The sequence below is a fragment of the Scomber scombrus genome, chromosome 10 (assembly GCF_963691925.1).
Source record: "Scomber scombrus chromosome 10, fScoSco1.1, whole genome shotgun sequence".
Lineage (NCBI taxonomy): Eukaryota > Metazoa > Chordata > Actinopteri > Scombriformes > Scombridae > Scomber > Scomber scombrus.
In genome coordinates this window covers 23,307,020-23,331,264 of record NC_084979.1, presented here as the reverse complement: position 1 = coordinate 23,331,264, position 24,245 = coordinate 23,307,020, and the positions used below count along the sequence as shown (strand labels likewise).

At 36.3% G+C, this 24,245-nt stretch overlaps 1 protein-coding gene across 1 annotated transcript in view; it reads right to left on the bottom strand.

Moving 5' to 3' along the window:
* The window catches only part of grm4 (glutamate receptor, metabotropic 4), a 135,248-nt gene that overhangs the window by 22,278 nt on the left and 88,725 nt on the right, over positions 1-24,245 (bottom strand). The window contains exons 3-5 of the mRNA XM_062427961.1: positions 12,695-12,830; positions 9,645-9,799; positions 8,709-8,849 (exon numbers count right to left, since the gene is read on the bottom strand). Coding sequence (XP_062283945.1) covers positions 8,709-8,849; positions 9,645-9,799; positions 12,695-12,830 — 432 coding nt within the window. The remainder of the gene's footprint in view (positions 1-8,708; positions 8,850-9,644; positions 9,800-12,694; positions 12,831-24,245) is intronic.

The following is a 24,245-nucleotide window of genomic DNA, read 5'->3' as shown; positions in this document are numbered from 1 at the left end:
GTAATTGCTCTGACATTTGGTCATAATGATTCATAAATATATAATTCCAATGATCTGCTTACTGTCAAGGGAGCAGTATTTGAGTTCTTTGCGCCATCGCTTTCAATTAATGTTAACTTCCACTACAGTACTCAACAAACGCTTGGCCTTTTCACCGCCGCATTCACAAATTCGTGGCAAAGACGAGCACAATACACGACAATGTAAACAGGGCATCATGACCAGATAACAAAAAAGCCACATGAAGCAATTCATAAAGTGGAGTCATATTTTTGCTCATAGGCCTCGTAAGATGTCTGTGGCATCCATTTCTTATCTCAACAGACACTTCATTTTAACAAGTGCAAGCTTTAAACAGATTAATAGTTTTTGTTTGTCTTGTTGTTATTATCTAGATATGCCTCCCCAGTATTTGCTCGCTCAGAGGAGGCAATTTAACATCAGTGACAAGGCGCTGAATGTTTAAGGAGCTTGAATATCTCCAGTTATTCTCTAAATGTGTGCTACAGGCAAAGTGAAGCTTGGATAGTATATCTCTTTTTGTGGCTTTCACAGTCTCTCCTTTTTATGTTTTTGAACAACTTTCAGTCTCTGCCTCTCTCTTACAAATAACAGACATTTGTTCAGTAATGGCAGGAGGTCAGAAGGTTTTGTGAGAGTTTGTATATTTGGGTTTCTTTTAAAGGTACCTTGTGGGTCTATTTTTGAAATAAAAAAAAAATAATGATAATTCTAGTAGTGCTATTGAGCAGTTTTTTATGAGTGGGTCTGCATTTTGTTTGTGTAGCATTCACACGCATTTGGTTGATACACAGTCCTGCCAATGTTTCCCATTATTCACATGATCTACAGGTGGCAGTAATGTGCCAAGAAACACAGCACAAGGAAAAAGTAGACTGCAAGCTAGTAAATGGGTGCAGGATTTTAAATTATAGGGAGTTTGCATGTTTTATGAGGTAGGAAATGCATTCTTGTTAGACCTCAAGGATAAACACAATAGCTTCGAAGGACGCGGTCCACAAAGGTTTATCATTCGTAGACCACGAAGGCCAGGGCTGAGGGTTGTTAAATGAAAGGGTCCGGTCTACTGAGAATTTCCAGCTGCGTCACTAGCTGTTCCTGCCCTTAGCCTTGCGTCAAGCAGCACCGCTCCTGTTGTCTAGCAACCTTGACAGATGCAGTTGATAATCAGGACACAGCGAGTAGAAATGGAGCGAGAATTTTTTTTATTATGGCAGCTCATCCAGATGCAGCAGCACTACCAGGACCTCCCAGCTCAGCTGAACCAAAATACACATAAACACATTTATTTTCTAAGGCCTAATAATATTTATAAAACTGAATTTAAGTGCAGACACGTATGTAAATTATGAGACTGCTGTAAATGAAATAAACAATTCATTTTTATTCATTCAATATCTTTTTATTTTTCAGCTAATCTCTTGAGTAGAGAGAGGAGTGACCATTCTCTCTCTTGACTGTACTTCCAGAAAATAATCTTTGCTCAAAGCCCCGCTAACGCTTTTTTCCCTCACAAAAAATATCCACATCGACAAAAAGATAAAGTAAACTATGTTAGTCGCTGTGAAATGTAGCTCTAATAAAAATCCAACCTGCATTTATATTTATCTATATGTGATGATATCTGTTCATATTAAGACTCAAAGACAGAGCTGTTGTTATGTCCAGTAAAAACATGAAGCTTCATCTTACATTCAGACAAACTATGTGGCAGCTGCAATAATTAGATTTCATCTGTGAAACCAACATTTGTCCTAATTATATATTATATATCAAAATGCTACACAAACATTAGAGCCAGGAGTAAATCCCTAAAAAACTGCATCAGTTCGTCGCATCATGCTCTTCCCAGGATGATGGTGGACGTTGACCGCCGATCATCTCAGGAGTCGGGCTTCTATCAGCGAAGATGACAGGCCTCTGTGCACATGTCCGGAAATGTTCAAGCAGAACTACAAAATGTATTTTTATTTGTATAAAATGACCAAATATTAAGATTTTAAATTACTCTAAATCCTCCCTAAATTGATATAGTAACAGTCCTACCACAAAAATGAGTGTACGGTGTAGCCTGGTTCAAAATATTTTCCATTAATACGGCTGATTGAGGTTTGATTTATCTTATTCATTTTGCTAGGTGATTCCTGACATAACAAAGTGGGGGTGACAAAGGTGTGAATAGAGGCCAGCATTCCTACACAACAAGTACTGTTTTTTAGTAGGTTTTTACATCATCCTCTGAAAATCTGAAGAAATACCTGAACATATTCATGTTCAGATTGTTTATTTCTTTCAAACTTGGCCATATTGACTGACAGATTGAGAAAAAGGACAGTAACTGGATGTTGAGGTGTGCTGGCAGAAGGTCAGTCTCCAGTGCCACACGAGCACTGGTGTGAATAAAGATGAAACTATGCTTTTTCATCAAGGCTAGCCTTAAGATTCTGAAAGAACACGATGATCTAGAAAGCTCCAGGTCACATTGTATGCTCCTGCTCACAATAACCGTTTGAATGGAAGCAAATTGTTTCTTTTATACCTCTCTCTCAGTCCAGGTACTAGGCAACAAAAAGTTTATTGTATTATCTGTACAGTATGTGCACACTGTGATTTCTTTCTTGATGTTCTTGAAAATTACAGGCTATCTGCCCAACTAATTGGCTTAGATGATAGAGCTGTCAGTATTGTTTGTTCTTGGTAAGGCTTAGTTCATTTTGACCCAGTGGGTCACTCTGGTGAGAGTAATGATACAATCAGCCCACGGTTCAAAAATGATGCACAATACAGTTTACACAGTTCAGTATACTCACAATATTTTCAAGTTTAAATGGCAAAAAATCAATCCCACTACTCTGACATTCTTACTGTAGTATTCAGAAATAAGATTTCTGTGCAAACTTAAAAAAATAAAATGATAAATAAATGTGGAGCTGCAGTGATGAGTCGATCAATAGAACATCTTTCTGTAGTTTCAGCTTCTCCCTTATGAGGATTTGTAGCTTTTCTGTTTTAAATTATTGTCAATAAAATATATTTGAGATTTGGATTGTTGATCAGACAAAACAATGCATCTAAAGATATCTTTGACTCTGGAAAATATGATGTGATGAACATTTTGCACTATTTTCAGAATTTTTATACATCAAACAATAAATCGGCAGATATTTCCGATAATCCAATGTTTTTATTTGTACTACCATTTTTAACTTTCCATTTTATGGTGTTCCCTCATATTGTGCTATTTTTGATAACAAGTATGCTTTTTACTTCTCACTGAATTTAAATTACACTCATGTCACAATGTGTCAGAAAACAGATAATAATGTAATGCTAACATGTCAGCCTCTGTGGTTTAAGGCAAGCTGTGGGTGTTGTCTACCTATGTTCACATGTTTGTTTTTGGCTTGACAACTTCTAAAATAATAATTAAAATTACCCCTTGATGTTGCCTTAGCAAAGAGTTTGACAAACTTTGGTTGACAACCATTGCAAACCCCTCCCATTTTCTTATTCTAATTAAGAAGATTGGCCGTCATCACCCAAGGGATAAAAATAGACCGCCGTGCTTGACAGTGCTTGTCAGGCCTGCTTCGAAAGACACAGTGGGTCAAATGAAGTGAACTCATTGCTGCAGCTACAAGCTATGGATAGCAAATTAGTTTTTCTTGCTCTAACTGCTGTTAAACAAGAATTAGTTATATATTTATATATATATAAATTAATAGGTATGAGAAATTGAAGATAACAAATAGCTTTTAAATGGGATTTATTTTCTGGAGCCTCCCCACTGACCATACAGTGTAATTATTCTAAATCACTGCAGGTCTATCATAATTTCTGCGACGTGAAGAAAACATTTCTTTGTTGTTGTTTGGCTTATCTTTTATTTGAACCTGGACATTTGCATTGTATCACAGAAAATCAAGCAGGAATCAAATAGGTCTTTGTAATACTGCACAGGGTGTCCTCCATGTTTTCAGTGAGCAGTGCAATGTCAGATAATTGAGCAGGCAGGCACTCCTGTTTGGAAGTCTTATCCACTTGTGTCTGCAGGGATCCAAAGCAACGGAATGACCCAAGCCAGTTGGCTTCACTCAAACTGTGAACCTCTATGTGCACTGAAGTGACGTTAGCAGAAAGTATCACACCTGCAGAGGCTGTCGTCTTGGCCAACAGCCCAGTGAGACAAGAAACTTTAATTAGGAAACACTGCATGAAATGCCAGAACTGTTGGCAAATTGCTCCGCTCTCTATTCCTCTTTTGAATATATTCATATTTATATATGATTTAAATGATGATATTATGTACATGAAAATGATAGACAAGCATAGAATTGAAGCTTTTATGTAACAGTATATTCAACAAAGATTTAAAGATCACAGTTTGTCCGTCAGTATGATCAATATCAGCCCTGCTTATTACTGACCAATACAACTGTGATGAGAAGGAGAAACTCATGCCGCAATATTGTGCGGTGTCTTTCCATTATTACCAATTTGTCTCTCTTTTGACAAGTTCAGTGTTATATCATCCAATTCTTGTTTATTCATCTCTGCAAAACAGGATCATGTTTTATGCTTCACTAGCGTGAAATAGTGTGATATACAGTGAGTGGCCTGAGCACATCAGCAAACTTACAAATTATTGGATTCTACAACAACATTTCACATTTTAACTTTTGCGAAGGTAAACGTCTTTGAATTTCATATGAATGTACTAGTGTCTAATTATTTACTCTGTGTTTACTTACTTACTCATAATGACAAGAGTTGTATAGATAGCACAGATTTCAATTTCAAAATGCTAAAGTAGTTAGTGAATTATAGCATAGCTTAGCAGCTGTAACTAGACATGTCAGGGCTGTCAAACTTTGTACATGGGACTGAAGGTGGTGGTGTCTTTTATTTTTTGGCCTTTACAAAACCAATTCCACAGGAGCAATCGTTAGCATCCCCAGCTAAATACAGTAGTAATTAAGTGTCACTTCCAAAGCCAAGAGTTAGCACATTTTTAATTAAATTCAGTTGATTGTGCTGGTGTAAGTTTGTATGGGTGCAAGTTTTGGGGAGCCCTAGCTAATGATTAAACTCAATGATTTGACTTAAGGTAATATTAAATTTGGCAAACACATCTTCTAGTCTTTTCTCTTGCAACTTTGGAAGTGAAAACGTGGTTTGAAAATTCAAATGCCTGGGACGTACAGCTTTAGCTTCATCTTAATGTAACAATCATATACATATTCACGATGCTTTTAACAGGGTTGTGATTTTAGAATTAGTCCACTGGAAACATTATAAAGTCAGTTATTTGAGCTATTTTTAGTTTAATTAGCCAATTAGCAACATCTGATAAAATCCACCTGTTGGCTTTTCAGTTGGCAGAATCTGTGGTGGCAAGAAATCTGATTTTGTCTCTGTTTGAAATCAAGGACACATTGTTAAAGGGCTTATTGACAGTGGAAAGCTTAAAAATCCCTAATGGGAACAAAGCGAATGGTCAATTGGCAAAGTGATTTAGAGCTGCAACTATTGTTGATCTATTGATTAGTTGATTTATACATAAGTAATTGGCAACAATTATGATAATCAAATAATTATTACAGTACATTTTCAAGCAAAACTGCTAAAAAGTTGCTTGGTCAAGGCTCTAAAATATGATGAATTGTTGTTTGTGTTGATCCTACATTACTGCATTAATATTTTGGGAATATGTTAGTTCATTGCACAAAATGAGAATGAATGATTGTAAAAGTAATTGTGAGATTAATCAATTATAAAGATAATTTTCAGTTGTTGTGAAGTGTTCAGTGAAGTTAAAAAGTATGGTTGTTTTTGCATTGTATTAGTATAGTTAACAATATGTTTAGCCTATGTTTTAACACATATTTGTGGAGTTAAAATAGACAACAGTTTACTCTTGATAGTATTTGGCTCCACAAAGCTACAAAATGACTGTGGGTCGGGGTGACAATGTAGATCTGAAGCTACAAAGTAATTCTTGGCCTCTAGGGCAGCAGATACAAGAACACAGGGAAAGAGAGCAGGATAGGATGTGAATTATACATCTGCACTCTGTGTTGTTTTCCTCATACTGGAGTCAGCTACGCTTTAATATCTCAGTCCTGGAAGATGACCTGTTACTACCCTGCTGTTGTGGTACATAAAGCAGTTGCCATTGACATGTATTGTGCGATTAAAAGCTTTGATATCACATAAATGGAATAATTACATGCCCATCTAATCATGTTAGTACTTCAAGAATATAATTTTCCAGTCCCTGGTTGTTGATTGCAGTCTTCCACAAATAGTATTTCCTTCTAACTGAGTGTGGATTTTTTTTTTAAGTGACTTTGATAGGATTTTAAGGTTTAAAAATGTCCTTTTACCATGTTACTTGGTGTATACAGAACATATCGTACAGTTTTCGAGTAACTATCCAGTGACAGAAGTGGGTACAGGAGATGATTATGGTTACAAAAGGAACAATGGAGAGGATCATGATAGTCCTTGCAAAAAGCAAGAGTAAAATGATTGAACCTCTTGCCTGTAAAAATTGACTGTGCCCTGGAGGCTACTCGGAGGAAGAAAAGGGGCCAAGAGAAGCCACCGTGACAACTGATAAATACAGAAATCATTTATGATTACGTGTTCTACTGAAACGCAGAAGTGTTGATTATTGGAAACATCTCTGTCTTGTGCCAAGGGACACAAAGGTTGTTAAGAGAGCTGACAATTAAGTTCCTCCCTAATTTTCCTGTTAATCTGTTGTAGCAAGTTGTGACTCCCATAGTATTCGTGACATTTTGAGGTTGCAGTGTTATATATCAGCTGGATTAGAAAAGCCAAAAGTTAAATTATAAAAGGTAACTGGGTGAGAGGGGATAAACAATGAAATATTGTGTTTCTTGTGCGCTGTCCTGTAATGAAAATGAACTGTCAAAAATCTAATAATTATAATAAAAGCTGTCAATTCCGAAGAAAAAAAACAAACAATTTCTATAGAGCTACTATAGCATCTGCTCTGCACATCACACTGATCCTGACATCTTAATATGACAGTGCCACAATATCTCCAGGAGGCTTGAACAGCAATTTGTGATTTCTGGCTGCGCTGTCAGCCAAACTAAATTATTGCAGATGGGTTGCTGAAAATATCGGTTGACATGACGACTGCCAGTATTTATGTTATATTTTAAAGTTATAATTGGTAGCTTTTGAAACTACCAGCTAAAATGACATTCTGCCTTATTCAATTAATTCTCTTTTCGTAATTCAAGATGCTGCATTGAACAACTACACAATTTAGGGATGCCAGCACTGATTCACATCATCATAATCACTCTTCACATGAAAAGGTTGTTTATCCTGCTAGCTGCAGCAGACACTAATGAAAGTCACTTTAACAGTCTGACCATTCAGTCCACCATTTGTTGCCAAGTTACTGCAGTTGATTATAGGATAAATGGAAACTTCTTTTGGTGATAACCACTTTAAGGGATTTAAAATAATAATAATGAGCAACATTTTAATATAAGTAAACCGTAGTTGAAAGCTTTGAAATTGATTGTTTGAGATACTACTGAACCTTTTATACCGGAAATGTACTCTGTTGGGCATTAGTGCAAAAGTGTTGTGCTATATGTGTCTGTAAGCAGCACACAGACCTATATTAGTCAAGTATTCTGAAGAATCACATTAGAAAAGTTTGGGAAATCCCCCCCCCAAAAAAACCCCAAAACAAAACATGATGTAGTGAATGTTAAAGTCACATGGCTGATCAGCTGTTTATGCTCATAGCGTCTCAATTTGTCAACAATTACAACTTGCCCAATTGAAACAAATTCTTGAAGACCTGTCTCCAGCTTTCAAGACACTATAACTATTGGTTTAGTTTCCAGTTAGTAACTTCCATTTCTTCAACTATGTTTAATGGTAAATTATTTAAACCTATGCCGCCATTTTCTGATGAATCTCTGCATTGTGTAGCCTAATTTATTTGCTTCAAAGCAGTTGATGGAAACACATTTTCCTTTTTCCGACATTTCAAAAGTTAAATTAAAATTGACTTGTGAATCTAAGGGAACACGGCTATAGTCGATACGGACTGGACATACAAACATTAGTAATTACCAAGACTCAACAGGTGAATGACAAATGCAACGAGAACAGACAGTCTCTCTAGCTCCATATCTTTTGTGCTGTAAAATACTCCCAACACACAGATGGATATATAAGGAATGAATTGTCTAGCCTACTTGAAATGCAATGTTGCACTACAGTGAGGTGAGAGACAGCACCGGAGAGCCTACTGATTATAATGACGTGAAAGCTTGTTTCTAATGGGCTGATTGGATTTACTATTGATTACGTTTTCAGCGCATGCGGTGGCATAGTTTTGTGATTGCTTTTGTCACCCACTGCAAATTAAACTAGCCAACACACGAGTAATGGGAACATTAATTTCTCTCGGACAAAATTGGAGATTCCCATTCACTTATCTACACCCATTACATTTAACCTAAATTAAAGGAGTGTGATTGTTTTTTCCCCTGATGACAAATAAATTTGCCTGTGCATACTAAGTGCACACATAACACATTCACAGCAGAGCCAATCAATATACTTGTGTATTGACTGCATGCTTTCTATTGACTGATTGCCTTCTCTGCTATTATGTGCAGACTCACTTGTGCACTTCTTGATGCCAGATCCTTTCTTCACTGCGTGTCGACTGAGCTTGCATTGGAAGTTATTCTCCCAGAACTCTGCAAACCAGATATTCCTTCTGTTGTTCTCCAGTGTCCTGCTGATGAAGTAGCGATCAAAACCTAAAAAAATAAAAATAAAAAATAGTGAAAGATGCTGTTAAAATTAAATAACAAACTTTTATTTGTGTTTAAAATAGGCTGTCTGTGTCAAAATAAGGTCATTTTCAGTTGAAAATGTAACTGTTTTTGGAGCATGTTCTTGGTGGATAGCTTTGTTGATGATTCCTAATAAACAAATGATTTACTCTAATCCCAGCCTAACATTTACTAGAGCAGAAGCTCTGTAATCAAAAATATCAGCAGTCCAAATTATTTTGGTTTGCTCTACTAAACAGCTAACACAGTTCAAATTAAATTACAGTGTCAGATTAGTATGAAAGCAAACATAAAACATTATTGTTTTCACTGTGGTGATGAATATAAAGTGCTAAATTTAAAAAGGGAAGTATGTAACTATTTAACGGCATTGACACATGCAGAATAATCTACTTTATTCACACTTTACCAACAGTGTTAAAAAAAACAATAGTCTTACATCTATAAATATAACATAAGGGAAACATACTTCATACTGTACTTATATTATTTAATATGATTTTATCAATATAAAAAGGTAAATTGCAGTGATGACACAACACTTTGCCTGTCAGTTAGGGGAAACCGACACATAAATGACCATCAGATGACCACTTCAATTAAAAATCTTATATGCTCAATGAAGAGGGGAGATGTGATTAGAGGAGGCAAACATACACTAATAATAAGCAGTGAAAAGGAAAAAGCATTCACCTTCAATTTAATTCAAAATTAAAAATTTTTTTTATAAATAAACCGTAAGGTAAAGATGGTGAATACCTCTGATTGACTGTCGTTTGGGGAGGATGGTGACGGCGCCTTCTGCCATTTCTTCTTGGTTCAGTATTGGGGAAATTTTGGAGCCCCAGCTGTCTGAACCTACCCAGATGAAATGGCCAGTTTGATTGGCCTTCTTAGCTGCTTGAAGAAGTCGCCTTTAAGATACAGAAGGAGAGCAGTGTATAATTGTACCATATGATGTTCTATTGCCAGTGTTTCCATTTATTTTATGATATATTTAATGCACATCCAGTCATATATCACTTATGAAAAAAGTTTCTTCCTCATAGAGACAGTGCAGCTGTCATACTGCTGATATTGTGTCCTAAATATTCTAGTCTGAATGTGACCAAAGTTGCACAGAGGCACTTAGGCAGTAGAAGTAAAAATCCACCATAGACACCCTATCTTTCCCCAGTGTAGCAGAGTTCCTCCTTGCTGTAGCAGAATGACTCCCTTGCCACATTTGTCCAGGCTTGTTGCCAATGGAAGTAAGTTTGGGGAGCCGTAAAAACTGCCAGCAACTTCTGCTGTAGCAGCAGAGTTACATCAAGAAAGCTGGAACAGAGCAACATAAAATTTAAACAGAGCCACCTGTCATATGAAGCATTACCGGCACTCATATTGCCTCAAAGATGCTGGAGCAAAACAATTTATATGAAGCATCATATTGTGTTGGAGACAACATCAGCTTATTTACATGGCACATGCTGATTTAATATCTGGTGTTAAGAGTTTGCAGTTGCATAGAAGGACAGTATAACCTTGTAAAATAATTACCACATTTTTCGTAAAATGTAGAGTGGGGGAGCAGTGAGTCATCCAACTGACTTTATGTCTCTTTACTTTAGGTTTATGACCCCAAGGATTTATGTGTGATTGGTAATGATATTTTCCTGAGTCTGGTCTCCAGAAATGTAGTGAAATGAGCATATCTTCAAATGCAATTATGTGCTCCGTGTATGAAAAATGAGAGAAATAGATTTTATCACCATCAAGACCTTACGTAACAGGGACATGACTAGACAGGCTGACAAGCCTGATATAAAAATAACACGGTGAGAAATAAAGGTGTTGTCGTCGGGGGTGTATTGGGAGTGTACATCCTCATCTTCCTTCAACTTTGACAAGCCAGGTTCAGTTCCCAACTAATGTTCAGTTTTCTAATGTAAGTAATTAAAACAATTAGAAAAACTTCATCCTTTACCTTAAATACCTCACATGGACTTATGTCTTACCTTTGCTAAGCTTATTTTCTGTTGACAATAAGGTGAAAATGATACCTGTTTCTGTTATTGTAACATAATTAGATAGATGAATTAAATATGTGCATTAATAAAATACACAACAGATGGTGATATAATTATATTATTTTAATATAATTTATTTTTCTGAGTATGTGCTCATCTCTCTAAATGTTAAGTGTCTAGGTTTTGTTTTTTTCCGCAGTGCAAAGAAAGCACAGGATAGTGACAAAGCTACCTACCTGTCAAAATAATGGGGCAAACCCACCAACATTTCTTATACTCTTAATCCTGAAATGAGGCAGTATGTTTATACTGTATAGTTGGTTAAGTATCACACTATAGGGCTCCATCAAAGCAGGTATCTTATAATTTCCATGTAGACAATTTTGGGTTGTTATTAGGCCGCTGCCAGTTCATACTGACTGGGTTCAAAGATAGAGCAGGCATGCAGAGCTGAAATCCCCCTGGCTTTCTGTAATTACTATATATCCAGACTATTACCGGTTATCAGGACCGGATTAAGTCAATGAGCACTGGGACTTTTGCCCTGGTCATCATCAAGAGACCGCCCCAAATCACTCCGCACTTTCACTTGGAATACACTGGCCTACTGATTGCTGGGAAACATTTCCCTTCACAGAGCCACAGCAGTGCTGTGTGTGTTGATTCCGCCTACAATTGATTAATTAATTAATTCTTAAGACTATCTGTCTTAATAGCTGATAATGAATTTAAATTAATACATTTCTGTCCCCACAAGGAAAGTAGGAGCACTTTAACTGCAGTTTTTTTGTTGTATAATCAGATTCTCATGGATGGATACAACAGACTACATGTCAATTTGGATGACAAAGCTATTAGTCTTATAGAAAGCAGAAGATTTATAGGAAACTAAACTACAGTTTAGGAACACCTTTCGGTGTTATGCAGCTCAGTACAATATCATCATAAAATATGGTCTCAAAAATAGCCATGGAGTGGAGGCAGTGTCTTTGACAACAAGCTAAGATCCTTTACTTGAGTAAAAGTGTAGTACCTGCCTTCAAAACAAGTACAAAATAATTTGATTCTTTGTGCAGGGTCATCTCTGTCAGTGTGCATATCTGTGTACATTTCTAATTCATTTGTTGATCATATGTTTTGTATCTAAACTTTTAATGCACAAAGTAATTGGTAGCTAAAGTTATCGAATAACTGCAGGGAAGTAAAAAGTACATTTCCCTCTGGAATGTACTAGAGTTTCATTATAACGTAGCTAGCATATAATGGAATACCTCAAGTAAACTACAAGTACCTCAAAATCATATTGAAGTTGCAGTATTAAGTAAGCATACCTTATTACTTTCCATCAGCAAGTAGCATTTCCATTGGGTTCAATTAGGTAGCATTAGATCAAGCTGGGGTCCTGTGTTTTTGGTATCTCTGTTTAAAACTGCTTTACTTGCCTTCGATACACCTTTGACAACATATTTACTGACGGGCTTTTAAAAAATGTGGGAACACCCAAATATAAACAAATTTGCCATTTATAACTCATACATATTAAAGTGGGTAGAAGGCTGTATTCCTGTAATGAAAACACTATTTAATTTCTTGTGCACACAGGAGACATTTGTGACATTTTACTGCCAGCTGCGGAGGCAGCCTCAGGTAAAGACACAGCGCTGACAAACAGTGTACCTCAACTTTACACATTTCATTTAAGTAAAAAGCAAGTATCAGACAGTGGTTGAATGTAGTTGAGATAAGTTAGGTTGAAACTTATAATTTAATTGGCAGAAAGTAGGATCCAACTGCACTCACCTGATGTCATCCTCATTGGCAAATATAATGACTACTCGGGCGTTAGGGTTCTCACTCAGCCTGCGAATGATCTTGTCAAACTCTCCAGCTCTTGGTTCACGTGGTATTTTCACCGACTGTGATATGCACAGGCCACCTAATTGGAAGACAAAAGAGAACAGTTTCTAAATTAAACAAGTTTAAGGTAAAAAAAAAAAAAAAAAAAAAAAAAAAAACGCACTGCAGAATTATTCCCTTGGTCACCCAGAAATATCAGTTGATCTGTTGTCATGAAAAATGTTTCTTTTTTCCTCTAAACCCACACATATTTTTCAATCTACTGGCCTTTTTATGATAGATGCATTGTTAAATGTGCACAGGTGCACTATTTCACAGCGCAAGGGATGCAAGGTATTAAAAAATCCTTTCCTTGGACCACAAGGGGCAAGTATGAGACATGGAAATCCATTAATCCAGTTAATGGTTCTCCCAGTGATACCAGGGGAATTAGGTAGCATTTAGAAGTACATATAGTTTGTAATTGAAAACTGATTTGATATGTTCATTTTTATTTTAAAGGTTTTATTTGTTCAACTTACTACTGATAACATATTTCTTATGCTGGTTCTGGGCTGAAGATTGAGACACATTTGAAAGACATTAAACGAAACCAGAAATATATGGGTTCAATGTTCAGTGTAATCAGTCAATTAATCACATGGTGGAAAACCCACAGTATTGTCCAGTGAATTGGATTTCTTCTGTTCAGCTTGTGAGGGAAATACACTCTCAGAAATGTAACGTGGATGTTGTTTGCATTGCATAGTTGTTTCATGGTCAAACTACTAAATAATTGCAGTTTTGGCCATCAAAACAAAAAAGATTAATTTAATTAACATAATAATGTAAGCTTAATATTGTAAGCTTTCAGGAATACATAATTGTACTGATTTTAAACTACGTGATCAACTTATTTAAAATGTACTGCTGACGTTAGATTGAATAAAGAGTGTCTCAACATGCTTCCTTTACTTCTAAGCACATGAGTAGTATATGCAGGTTAGCAGCCATTTTCTAGCAGTTACAGTACCATGTGTTCACAGCCATTGTTGTATGTGAATTATTATTTCAACAATGTAATTTACTGGTCCATTAACAACAGGTGTTTGTCTTGTAAGAGCAAACTTATTTTGTACTTTATTGTAGTGGAGTGTTTTTTTATTTTCAAAAGGCCAAATAGTACAAAATGGCAAAGTTTCTGCATGTAATTCCTTGGTTTCATAGTGTATTATAGCAGATATATTGATGTCATCTGTGTGAAGTACATTCATCAACCTTTTCTGATTTGACACGGTTAAATGAAGTCAGGTGAAGTATAATTAAGTTGTATTTGTTTTGCTCGATTACCTTGATGGAGCATGTAGTGTTCAGTCGTGTTTAATACAATCAATCGTACAATGTTAATACATCTTAGCTGTGTTAGATGAATTTAATAGAACTCTCCATAGTAAATCAAACACAACTGCATTTAGTAAATCAAACCTAAATGTCTTAATTACATACAAGATAAGTGTTTTAAGTTGAGTGATGCAGCATTTAATTAATACTGCTTGGTGAGATTGTTTGACAGTTTTTAGTCATGATTTTATTTTTCTTCTCATTTTTTCAACTTAGTTATGCAGGACCAGTTGACACTAACTAAATTATGTAAATGTAACATTTAATTTCTTCGGGAGTATCCAGCACAATGCAGAGACACACAATGATTCCCCACAGATCGTTTTGAAGAGAGTCCTTAGCCTCTTAGAGATGCTCAGCTATTGAACACGAGTCTAAAGACAGCAGGGGACATCCACTGGTTACCAACAAGCTAAGGATTTTTTATTCCCAATGCAGCATTTCAGGATAACTGTTTTGTCGCTGTGCCAAAATGCCAAAGAGAGTATGTGCATGCTAATGAATTTCCCTTTCGTGACCCTGTACAAAGCCAGCCGAATGAACAATCAATGCAGGAATAACACCCTCGAGCTCAGTTCACACCATAAAACAAAGCCTGGCCCCAGCTCAGATACTAATAGGTTGGGAAACTGGAAATATGAGTAAAGAATAGGGTATGTCATTAAATTAACAATAATGTTGGGCTGCTTTGCTCATGGGTACAAAAGTCACTTTTGGTTAAGTCAGTGAGGGGCTTCTGTCAGTGGCTTGCACTATTGCTCCGATTGTACACTGTGGTTGAATTTAATGATGTTTTCTTTTTCTTCAAATCTGAGGTTTCGCTATTCCGCTGGGGCTGTTTTTTTCCAGCAAGGCTGCGTGTTTCCCGTGGTCATGCTTGTCACAGCTAGAACACGACAGTTCTGGCTTATACATTCACTTGGCTGGTTAATGGATTAGCAGCTCCTTCATTGGATGAGAATAGACTGTTTCCTGTGTGTGTACTGGCCCATGTCTGTTGTTGGGGGGATGTTTCCTGCTTGCACTCAGGCAAGACTCATGTTCAGCACAGACAAAACAAACCCCTCATATACTACGTCTAAAACCTAACTTGATTATCGCAGCTAACACAGAAGATGGGTATCATGATTAACACAGATTTCAACATTCAAAAGTCTAAAACTTCAAAGAGATATGCTGTACTTAATGACCTAGGGCCAAATCCATATGTACACAAACTGTCAAATTAATTTCGGGAGTTGAATACAAATTGAATAATTAATAGATTCAATGCTGATATTACTGTTTAGATATCTTTTTTTTTTTTTAAAGAATGTGCTAACATTAGTGAATCTTGCCCTTCTCGCTTTTGCCACCAACTTGTGAAAACAAAATCCTTTTGTCACATCTGATAAACAATAACGTTTTCTGAGTTTGACTCTATCACAGTCTCACATTCAGTGTGCTAACGTAAACCTTGAACGTTACAATATCAGAAATAGCAGAAAGCGATGCACCCATGGAGATCATCACAATTTTTGGATTTCCACTAACAAATGGAATTTAAAAAAAAAAAAGCAGGCCCAGTAGGATTTCAGTGTATCCTGACCCTAATAACATGTCATATATTTATGTAAGCAAGCACATACTGACACAGATTTGTTTATATTCCAGTGACGTGCATAGTTTAATTACTGTAATCCAATATGATGAAAGCTTATTTAGTATTTATGTTTTAGTTAACATTATTCATTTTGTGCCTTAGCTATTACTTAGCATGGAAGCTAACATCTGTTTATTGGCAATATTGGAATGGCCTATTGTGGACGATGGTGGCTATGTATAAGCTTGTGTATACTGTAGTTACATAGTAAGTATTAATGATAGATTCAATGTGAGCATTAAAAAATGAAATAGAATTTGAATATGTCAAATAATAAGTAATGAAATAAAAGTTATATTCATTATAATTGTATTTATAATAAAGAAAACATCTAGAATCTACATGCCCCTGATTGTTGAGGCCTTGATCTAAGTGAAGCAGAGGTTTGACTCCCTCACTGTGTCATTATATTTACCCTACACAGAAAAGCACATGGGAAATTTAGCAGCAGCTCTCTGCTCTCACAGACTCTATCAATCACTGGATTCTATGTCTTTGCCTCACTGGTACTTCAGTCCCCCATTCCCCCAACATCTGCTATGTGGAAGCGGAGCACTCATCCCTTCCCTTTCTTCTCTTCTCACATCACTGGCAGCAAGCAGGCTCACTGGTTAACCTCTGGAGAGAATATGGGGAGGACCAGGGGATAAGAACCCCGCCACTGGGAGTTGAGACACACTGAACAGGGCCCTCCACTGGGCCTGTATTGTAACTCTGTTAGCTCTAGGGTAGACATAGCAATTTATTTTACTGCAAACACCATCCATTCATCCATGTATCCATCTATTCATCAATCCAACCATTCCTTTCTCAGTCTTTCTCAGTCTCAGATGGTTAAAGAGATGGTCTCTTGACTCAAGAACCTCTTCAGACCTTGTGACAGAGAGCAGCCACAAAGCAAGACTCACACAGTCCATGTGTGAATTGATGTTTTATTGTTCTGCAGCTAACACCTTTTCACCTACAAGCTTTATTAGTAACATCCTCCTTACAATATTGTACATAATATTATTTTCTGTCAGTTAAAAGTTTGCATGCTGAAATGTCTTTCACATGTTAATCTTTCATTCAACCTAAGTGGCTTTCAATATGTCTAATTATAGGTCTTGCTTATTAAATATATCATATTAAGTCTTTTATAGAAGTCTCTTTACAGGAATCAGATTTTCAATCAAACCTATTGCTAGATTCCAGTTGGCCGTTGGTCTGCATGTAATTAGGGAGAATCACTTTAAGTCTCCCTCTCCTCTCATATACACACTACACATCAGACCTCCCTCTGAGTGAACCAGGCCACCATCTCCACTTCATATTGCCTTGTAAACACAAGAGCATACACAGACACAGACAATTATAAAGCAATTAATTACAAATGTGTAGCAGCCCACACAAAAACACATTGTTTACCATATTGTTTATGTCTCCAGAGAAATCCAGGCTCATCTGTTGATTAATTATAGTTATATATCAAAATAGCATGAAAATGATTAACAATCAGTGGGTTGGGTAAAATCAAACTCTACTGGGTTGTGTTTTATACTTTACAAAGTGAAAAATTAAATAATCCTAAAACATTCATTACTTTCTTCATAAATAGCTAGTTTGGCCATTTTCCTGATGACGTGCAGCATTTGCTAATTTTTTATTTGCTACTCATCCTATACCACTCTTAATTAAATATTATATATTAAATATTTCTTGGCACTCTGGCTGATTGCAGCACAGCTCCTTTCCTTTGTGAACAGTTGTGCATAAACAGACAAAATACACTCAGGTGGGTGTTGTGGTGAAGGTGCAGGTATATAAATAGCTTGTTTATTGGGATGCCCATAGTGGACATAACTACACAAGCCAGCCTAATTTACAGCTGGAAGACTAAAACTAAACCAGTGTTGCTTCTACTTATTGATGGTCAATCATTTTCAATTGCTGCAGGCTTGAAAAATCGCCACTTTCCGCCACACTGAAGGAGAACGTAAACACCATATCTTCGACTTCTGTTGTATGTCAGCAAATGATTTATTAGGCAACAGACACAATCAGTAACTAAATAGAAAGCCTGTTTGAGCTGCACAGAGCTTTGAATTCCCATCTGCTTTCAACAGCAGTGGTGTGATAGTCCTGCACATACTGTCTGGCTGCCGACCAGGAGTCTAATGTATGTAACAACATTGCTCAGCATCAATGGTGTGATCACAGTGGTTCATGTTATACAAATACACATAAATTAGATAAAGGTAATAAAAAAAAAACAACAGGAACCAAAACAAGGTGATTTGCATAGCACTAAAAAGGGAGATAAGTAATATTCCCCTCTGCTTTAGTAAACATGTATCCCAAATTATTCATGCAAAACAGTTGATCAGAGGACTGTGATAAACATTCAACCTGTCCGATGTTTTCCTGCCTTTCATCCAATGCATGCTGGGACAGGCTCAGGCCCCTGAGTGGGAAAGAAAATGGACGGATGGCTGAAATTGATTTTGGGCAAGAAAAACAACAGTTCAGGCAAAATCCTGACCATTCCTGGTAAAATGTTACCCTAGATGAAGTGTGCTGTGTTTTAATATTGGTACACTATCCATTTCATGTTGTCTACTATATATATAATTGACTATGTATATACTATATATTTTGTTTTTATCCTATAAGTATTAAAGTGAGTGGGAGGAAAATACTGGAAGGAGAGACTGAAATCATTAGGGAATGTGACCCTGAACTAATAAAGGCTCAGGTTCAGTCCCCTTTTCTAGCAACCACCGTACTTATGTGTCCTGGAGCAAGACACTAAATCCCCCACAGTCCCCGAGGCGATGTTCTGTAGCTGACACTGTGCTCTCCCTCACTGTGCAGGGCTGAGAGGATAAAAAAGAAATGAATTTCTCCTCTGGGGATCAATTACAGTATAATATCCCATTATAATTATTATAGACTGCTGAGCCTTAAAGATACCTTGCACCACCAAATTTCATCCATCTCTGCAATATTATGAGGATGGCTCGGTTGAATTAAAAGACAGTAACTGATCTGCTCCTGCCTGCAACATGACAAAAACAACACAAATGAACAAAAATATGTTTTATTAAAGAACTACTGAGTACACACATCACATTTGGCAGAGATTGCATTTTATTTGACCGACATGAATGGCTTCCATATTCGTTAGAAGATGAATGACCCCAATCTGTATCATTTTTCACATACACTATAACACATATCTACCCCCATTTGATTAAACAGTGCTCTGAAGAAGCAACTTTGTATGAATATTATATGCACTGTATATGTGTGTATACAGTGTGTCTTCATTTAAAATTCATTTGAAACACATGGAAGTGTCTGAATACATTTCCTGCACAGCCCGGGCAACTTATCAGGGACTTGCTGAGTCTACAAACATATACTCTCAGTTTGGCTCTGCTCTACTTGTTTAAATAAATATCTATACTGAAGAACAGATAGGATTTATACAGAGAGAACAGGAAAATAGGAAACCTATGTAAGGCTGCAACAAACAATTATTTTCTGCTGATTTTTTTCAAAGGGATTGTCTTATAAAATGTCAGAAAATAGCACCATTTTATTTTATTTCTTTTTTTTAAATACCACAAACAATGAATATAGAATTAATGTATTAAGATATTTTATTTTGTCTGACCAGTTATCCATAATCCAAAGAGATTGAGTTTACGGTCATATATGACATAAAAGCTTCAAATCATCACATTTGAGAAGCTACAACTATATTTGGCATCTTTACTTTTATAATTATTTGATTATCAAAATACTTGCCGATAAAATTTCTGTGAATTAGCTTATTTGTTAATTGACTTATGACTTTGACTCAAAAATAACAATAATGTATACTTCAAACCTATTATCTGGTACATCTTAAGGCTGCATATATGGTTTGCTGTATTATATATCTGTATTATATGTAATGGTGTATTTGACCACTTGAGAAAAATATTAGAAACATTTTAGAATATAATGCATGGACACTCAAATCTGGACCAATGTGTTGGACAAATAGAGCAATGTTGCAAATGACAGATGCCACTTTAGAGGCTAAATTTAAACTTTTTAGAATTATTACCACAATTTCACAAAGTTAACACTATGTAATGTCAATTTCCTATTTTTTAGACACATATTGCCAATATTGCCGTTTACAGTGGTGCTGCTGTATGTTTAGGTATCAAAGGAGCAGAAGATGAAACTAAATGATAGGAAGCACTTTTCCAGCTTTCCATGTCGTTTTTTCATAATGACTTTTAAATGTTGTCATGGGCAGATGCTCTGATGTAAACAAGAAAGACATCTGCATGCTGATGTGTGAAATTGAATTGGATTAAAGAAGACTGTGATCACTGTGATGTATCTCCACCTATATATTCCTATATGTTTTCTGTAAATGAGGTATGGCACCATTTTAGATTAAGAAAATACCTCAAATAAAAGCATGTTCACAAATTATTTACATTGTTGGTTTCATCAATAATTATATCACTATAACCAATGTTTGTCCTCTGCCTCTAACTGCCTATTGAGTTTAATCATGTAACTTAAACTTGAACTTTCATTTTTGTACTCAATATATAATCATCTATCAATATGATTCTAAAATGTTTTTCTAAAAGGTTATAAATGTGATATTATTCTAAATGTTATCAATAAATGATCAATGATTTATCAGTGGCTCATTTCAGCTGCTAATATATTTTACAAACAGTAACTGCTCTATATTCTGATAAACAAATGAGGAAAATAGATTTTAAAATATCATTGTTCCTCAAATTTAAGTTAATATTTTTGAATTTTTAAAGATAAGAAACATGTTTTTAATGGTGCATTCAGAAATGCCTGTGTAGCCTTCAAGCATGTTGTTTTGCATGTTTAACTGAGCTGAGATGTAGACCTTAAACAACCCTAAAACCCTGCATTAAACAAATATAAGGGGCTGTGTTGGCACTGTTCCCTCAGGCACTGTTGATACAAGAAAGAAAAAAAACGAAAAACAATCCATGAGTTTGAAGAATTATTAGACAACAAAACATTGCAAATAGATTTATATTATTATGGGGAATGATTTTACTGTTCTGGAAAGTTATCATGGCGGCAATCATTTTATGTTGAGTTGCAACAATCATGAGGTAAACAGTGGAAAAATGGTATTCAGGTTACAAAGCAATCTAACAGGAATGTGTACTTGCATGTGAAAATGAGCTGCGAGGAAGTGGATTTTTTTCACATAGGGCTAAAGTTGGTATAAACACAACCTGAGACACAATGTAAAAATACTCACTTAAAAAAAAGGTTTTGTAAGTGATACTAAAGAAGTGACACTATCAGGTGTGACATTACCAAACCATTAAGCATTTAAAAGACTGATCTTTTTGTTAAGTGCTGATTTTAGGCTCACTATTTTCTTGTCCACTTAACAATAGAGAGTTCAATACATGCCATGTTCATCACTTATTTTGTTTCTTAGCTCATTCAGCAAAACAAGGTTCAAAACAAACTAATGTCACTACAGTATATGTAGAATTAGAACATGTTTGACTGCAGATTGGTGATTTAATGGCATGTTAGCTGTAAGAAGAACTGAGGCAACTGAGTGACACTTTACTTTCATTGTAGTAGACATAAAGAAAGGGAGCAATAAAGTAAAATCAGAGCCACAACAGATGCTGTGCTCTCTGGACAAGTTGTTCAATTGAGTGTTGTGAACTGTTTGGGTCTAATCTTTGGTCTCTGAAACTAAAAAAATATCCACTCAAGCTTGTATTGATGACTCCTCTAACAATCTGTGAACGTATATATGAGACCACAACAGGGTGGAAGTGCAGTTACTCTCTGGGCTCAAAGTTGATGGATCAACTGAAAGTATTTGTTGGCATGGCTATTTTCTAAAGCCAAATGGTAACCAGTCCTTGTATTACATCTGTCAGCAACTCTGCACTGATAGCAGCACGCTGTAAGCCCCGGAGGGAAATGGACCCACTCGCTATTCATCCCCACTGTGCTGGGGAAGCTCATGGAGGGCAAGAGGGCAGCAGTGACAAAACATGTTATTTAGCACATATGAATCATCCTACACTGCTCCCACACATGTGCATGCCGTGAACATACACTGCCTACATTTTTATTTTTACAGAATTGATATACTCATTTTGTGGGAAGTTTAAGATTGTGGTTAAAGGGATGTTGACTATTAAAAAGTAGATATTATCAACCTCTAGAATGACTAATATGATTAACTTTGGTTGCATACATTGTTTTGCATAAACTATTAGTATTATTTTGACGGACATTTGTAACCAAAATGAATTATCTTGCAACATCCTGAATGAATAATAATGTTATTTATTAGTGTAATTGCATTTTTATGGCAAATATTAAATGCAATGACTTGGTTTCAAAATGTATTTTTGGAGAAATACATGTATTTGTAATAGGGCTGCACAATAAATCAAATTTTAATCACAATCTCGATTTTGGCTTCCCACGATCTAATGAATGTGATCGAGCGATATGTAAAGATACATATATGCGTCCTCTGTCCATAGAGCGCCACGCATCAAAGCATTTTTTCCACTGCAAAGCAAATCAAGCGCTCCTTAGACCACTGTCTGATCACATGTCTGCGTGAGCCAATCAGAGCTGCTCCCTGCACCGCGCAGCCTGAAGTTTCTTGGATGCAGTCTGACAGAGTAACGTGTGAAAAATACATCAGCAACGGGTGAGGAGCCTTTCCCTCGAAGCGGATCATCATACTTTGCTTGGAAATATTTTGGTTTTAAGGCAAAGAGTGCTGGTGAGTTGTGTCAGCACCACAAATCAACACAACTAACTTATTCAACCACCTGACGCAATTGATCTAATTAGCAGCAACACAGATCATCAGGACACTTTGCTCTCACACGCCATGCGTTGATAGTCACACAAACACACTCACACGTGCGCAGTCACTCTCTAGCGCATGCTCTTGCTCCAGATTCCGGGAGATTGGATCTTATTTGCGGGCGTCAGGGAGTCGCTATCAATATGCGGGAGACTACCGGAACTTCCGGGAGAGTTGGGTTGTCTGAAATGAATGATTATAAATACTATTATTACCATTTTATTTTGATGTAAAGATTTGCACATTAAGGAGCATAAAGAGCGATATGGATGTGAAAGCAATAAATATATTTTTTGTCATTAAAATCAATGAATAATCATGATATTAATCGGGATCTCAATATTGATCAAAATAATTGTGATTATTATTTCATTCATAATTGTGCAGCCCTAATTTGTAATAATCGGGCACTTTTTAAGATTTTGAGGATCAGTCTGTAAGATTTAGCTAAAGGCAAAAGGCCATCTCTGTAGCAAGTGTTTGGTTTGTCCCTTCTGAGCTACTGTAGAAACATGGCGGAGCAACGTGGCAGGCTCACTGAAAGCGGACCCACTCCGTATGTAGATAACACGAAAACAAAACAAAACGAAAACACCACTCTTATTTTAATGTGATTAAACACAAATTAAACCATATGTGTGAAAATTATATTAAACTTCTGTCAAGTCCTATCTGTTAGATGCCACTAAATCCTACACACTGAACCTTTCAACAAAAGTTACAATTCAGTGTTAAAATGCTGCGTGTCAGCACCAGATGTGTTTTAGCACTTCAATGTAAAAATTCACTTGTCAAACTAGGAGTAAAATACATGTCTTCATATGAAATGTTGTTCTTAGTATAACTTTGTCCTCACATACAAACATTGCAACATTGCTGCTGCCACAACAGGGATGAGCTCACTTTATTGACTACCATGACGTTACATCAAAAAACGATTATTTCAACTCAGTGGTGTAAGCAAAAAATGATTTGTCTGCGTCGGCAGAAGCTTCAGAAATCCACCCCTGTCCTATTTTTCAGCAGCTGTGAAATTCTGAACTGTGTTAACAAAGTTTTTGTACCAATGTTGCAGTCTGACCTGAAGACATACACTTCACATACAGACATTTTGATGCATTTTGTAGTCTTCAGGAAAGAGTACGCACTCCATGTCATTGTCAACCATTGAGCAAATTTGCTGGAAAGCATGCAGTCTATTCAGTTCCCAGAAACTAAATTTAAAAATAAAGTACATGACAACAGGGTCTGGGGCAACTATAAATTAGATTTCAAAATGACTGAATGACATTTTCCTTCTCAGTGCAAATGATATATAAATCAAAGACGGGCCCGTAAGCACTGTGAAATGAGCTTTCTTGCACTGTGGTAAAATGACTCACCTGACAACCATGGGACTTCCCTCTTACCACGGAGAATCAACATAGCAAGGTTCTTATGATGAAAATGTCGTTAAACCTTAGCTGAGGAGTTTAAAGTGTGTACTGCCTCCTCTCATGAGGAAAAGCAAACATTAATGGTGCTGTCTAATCAGGCGTGGGCACGGGTGAAGAGCTCGCTGCAGCAGG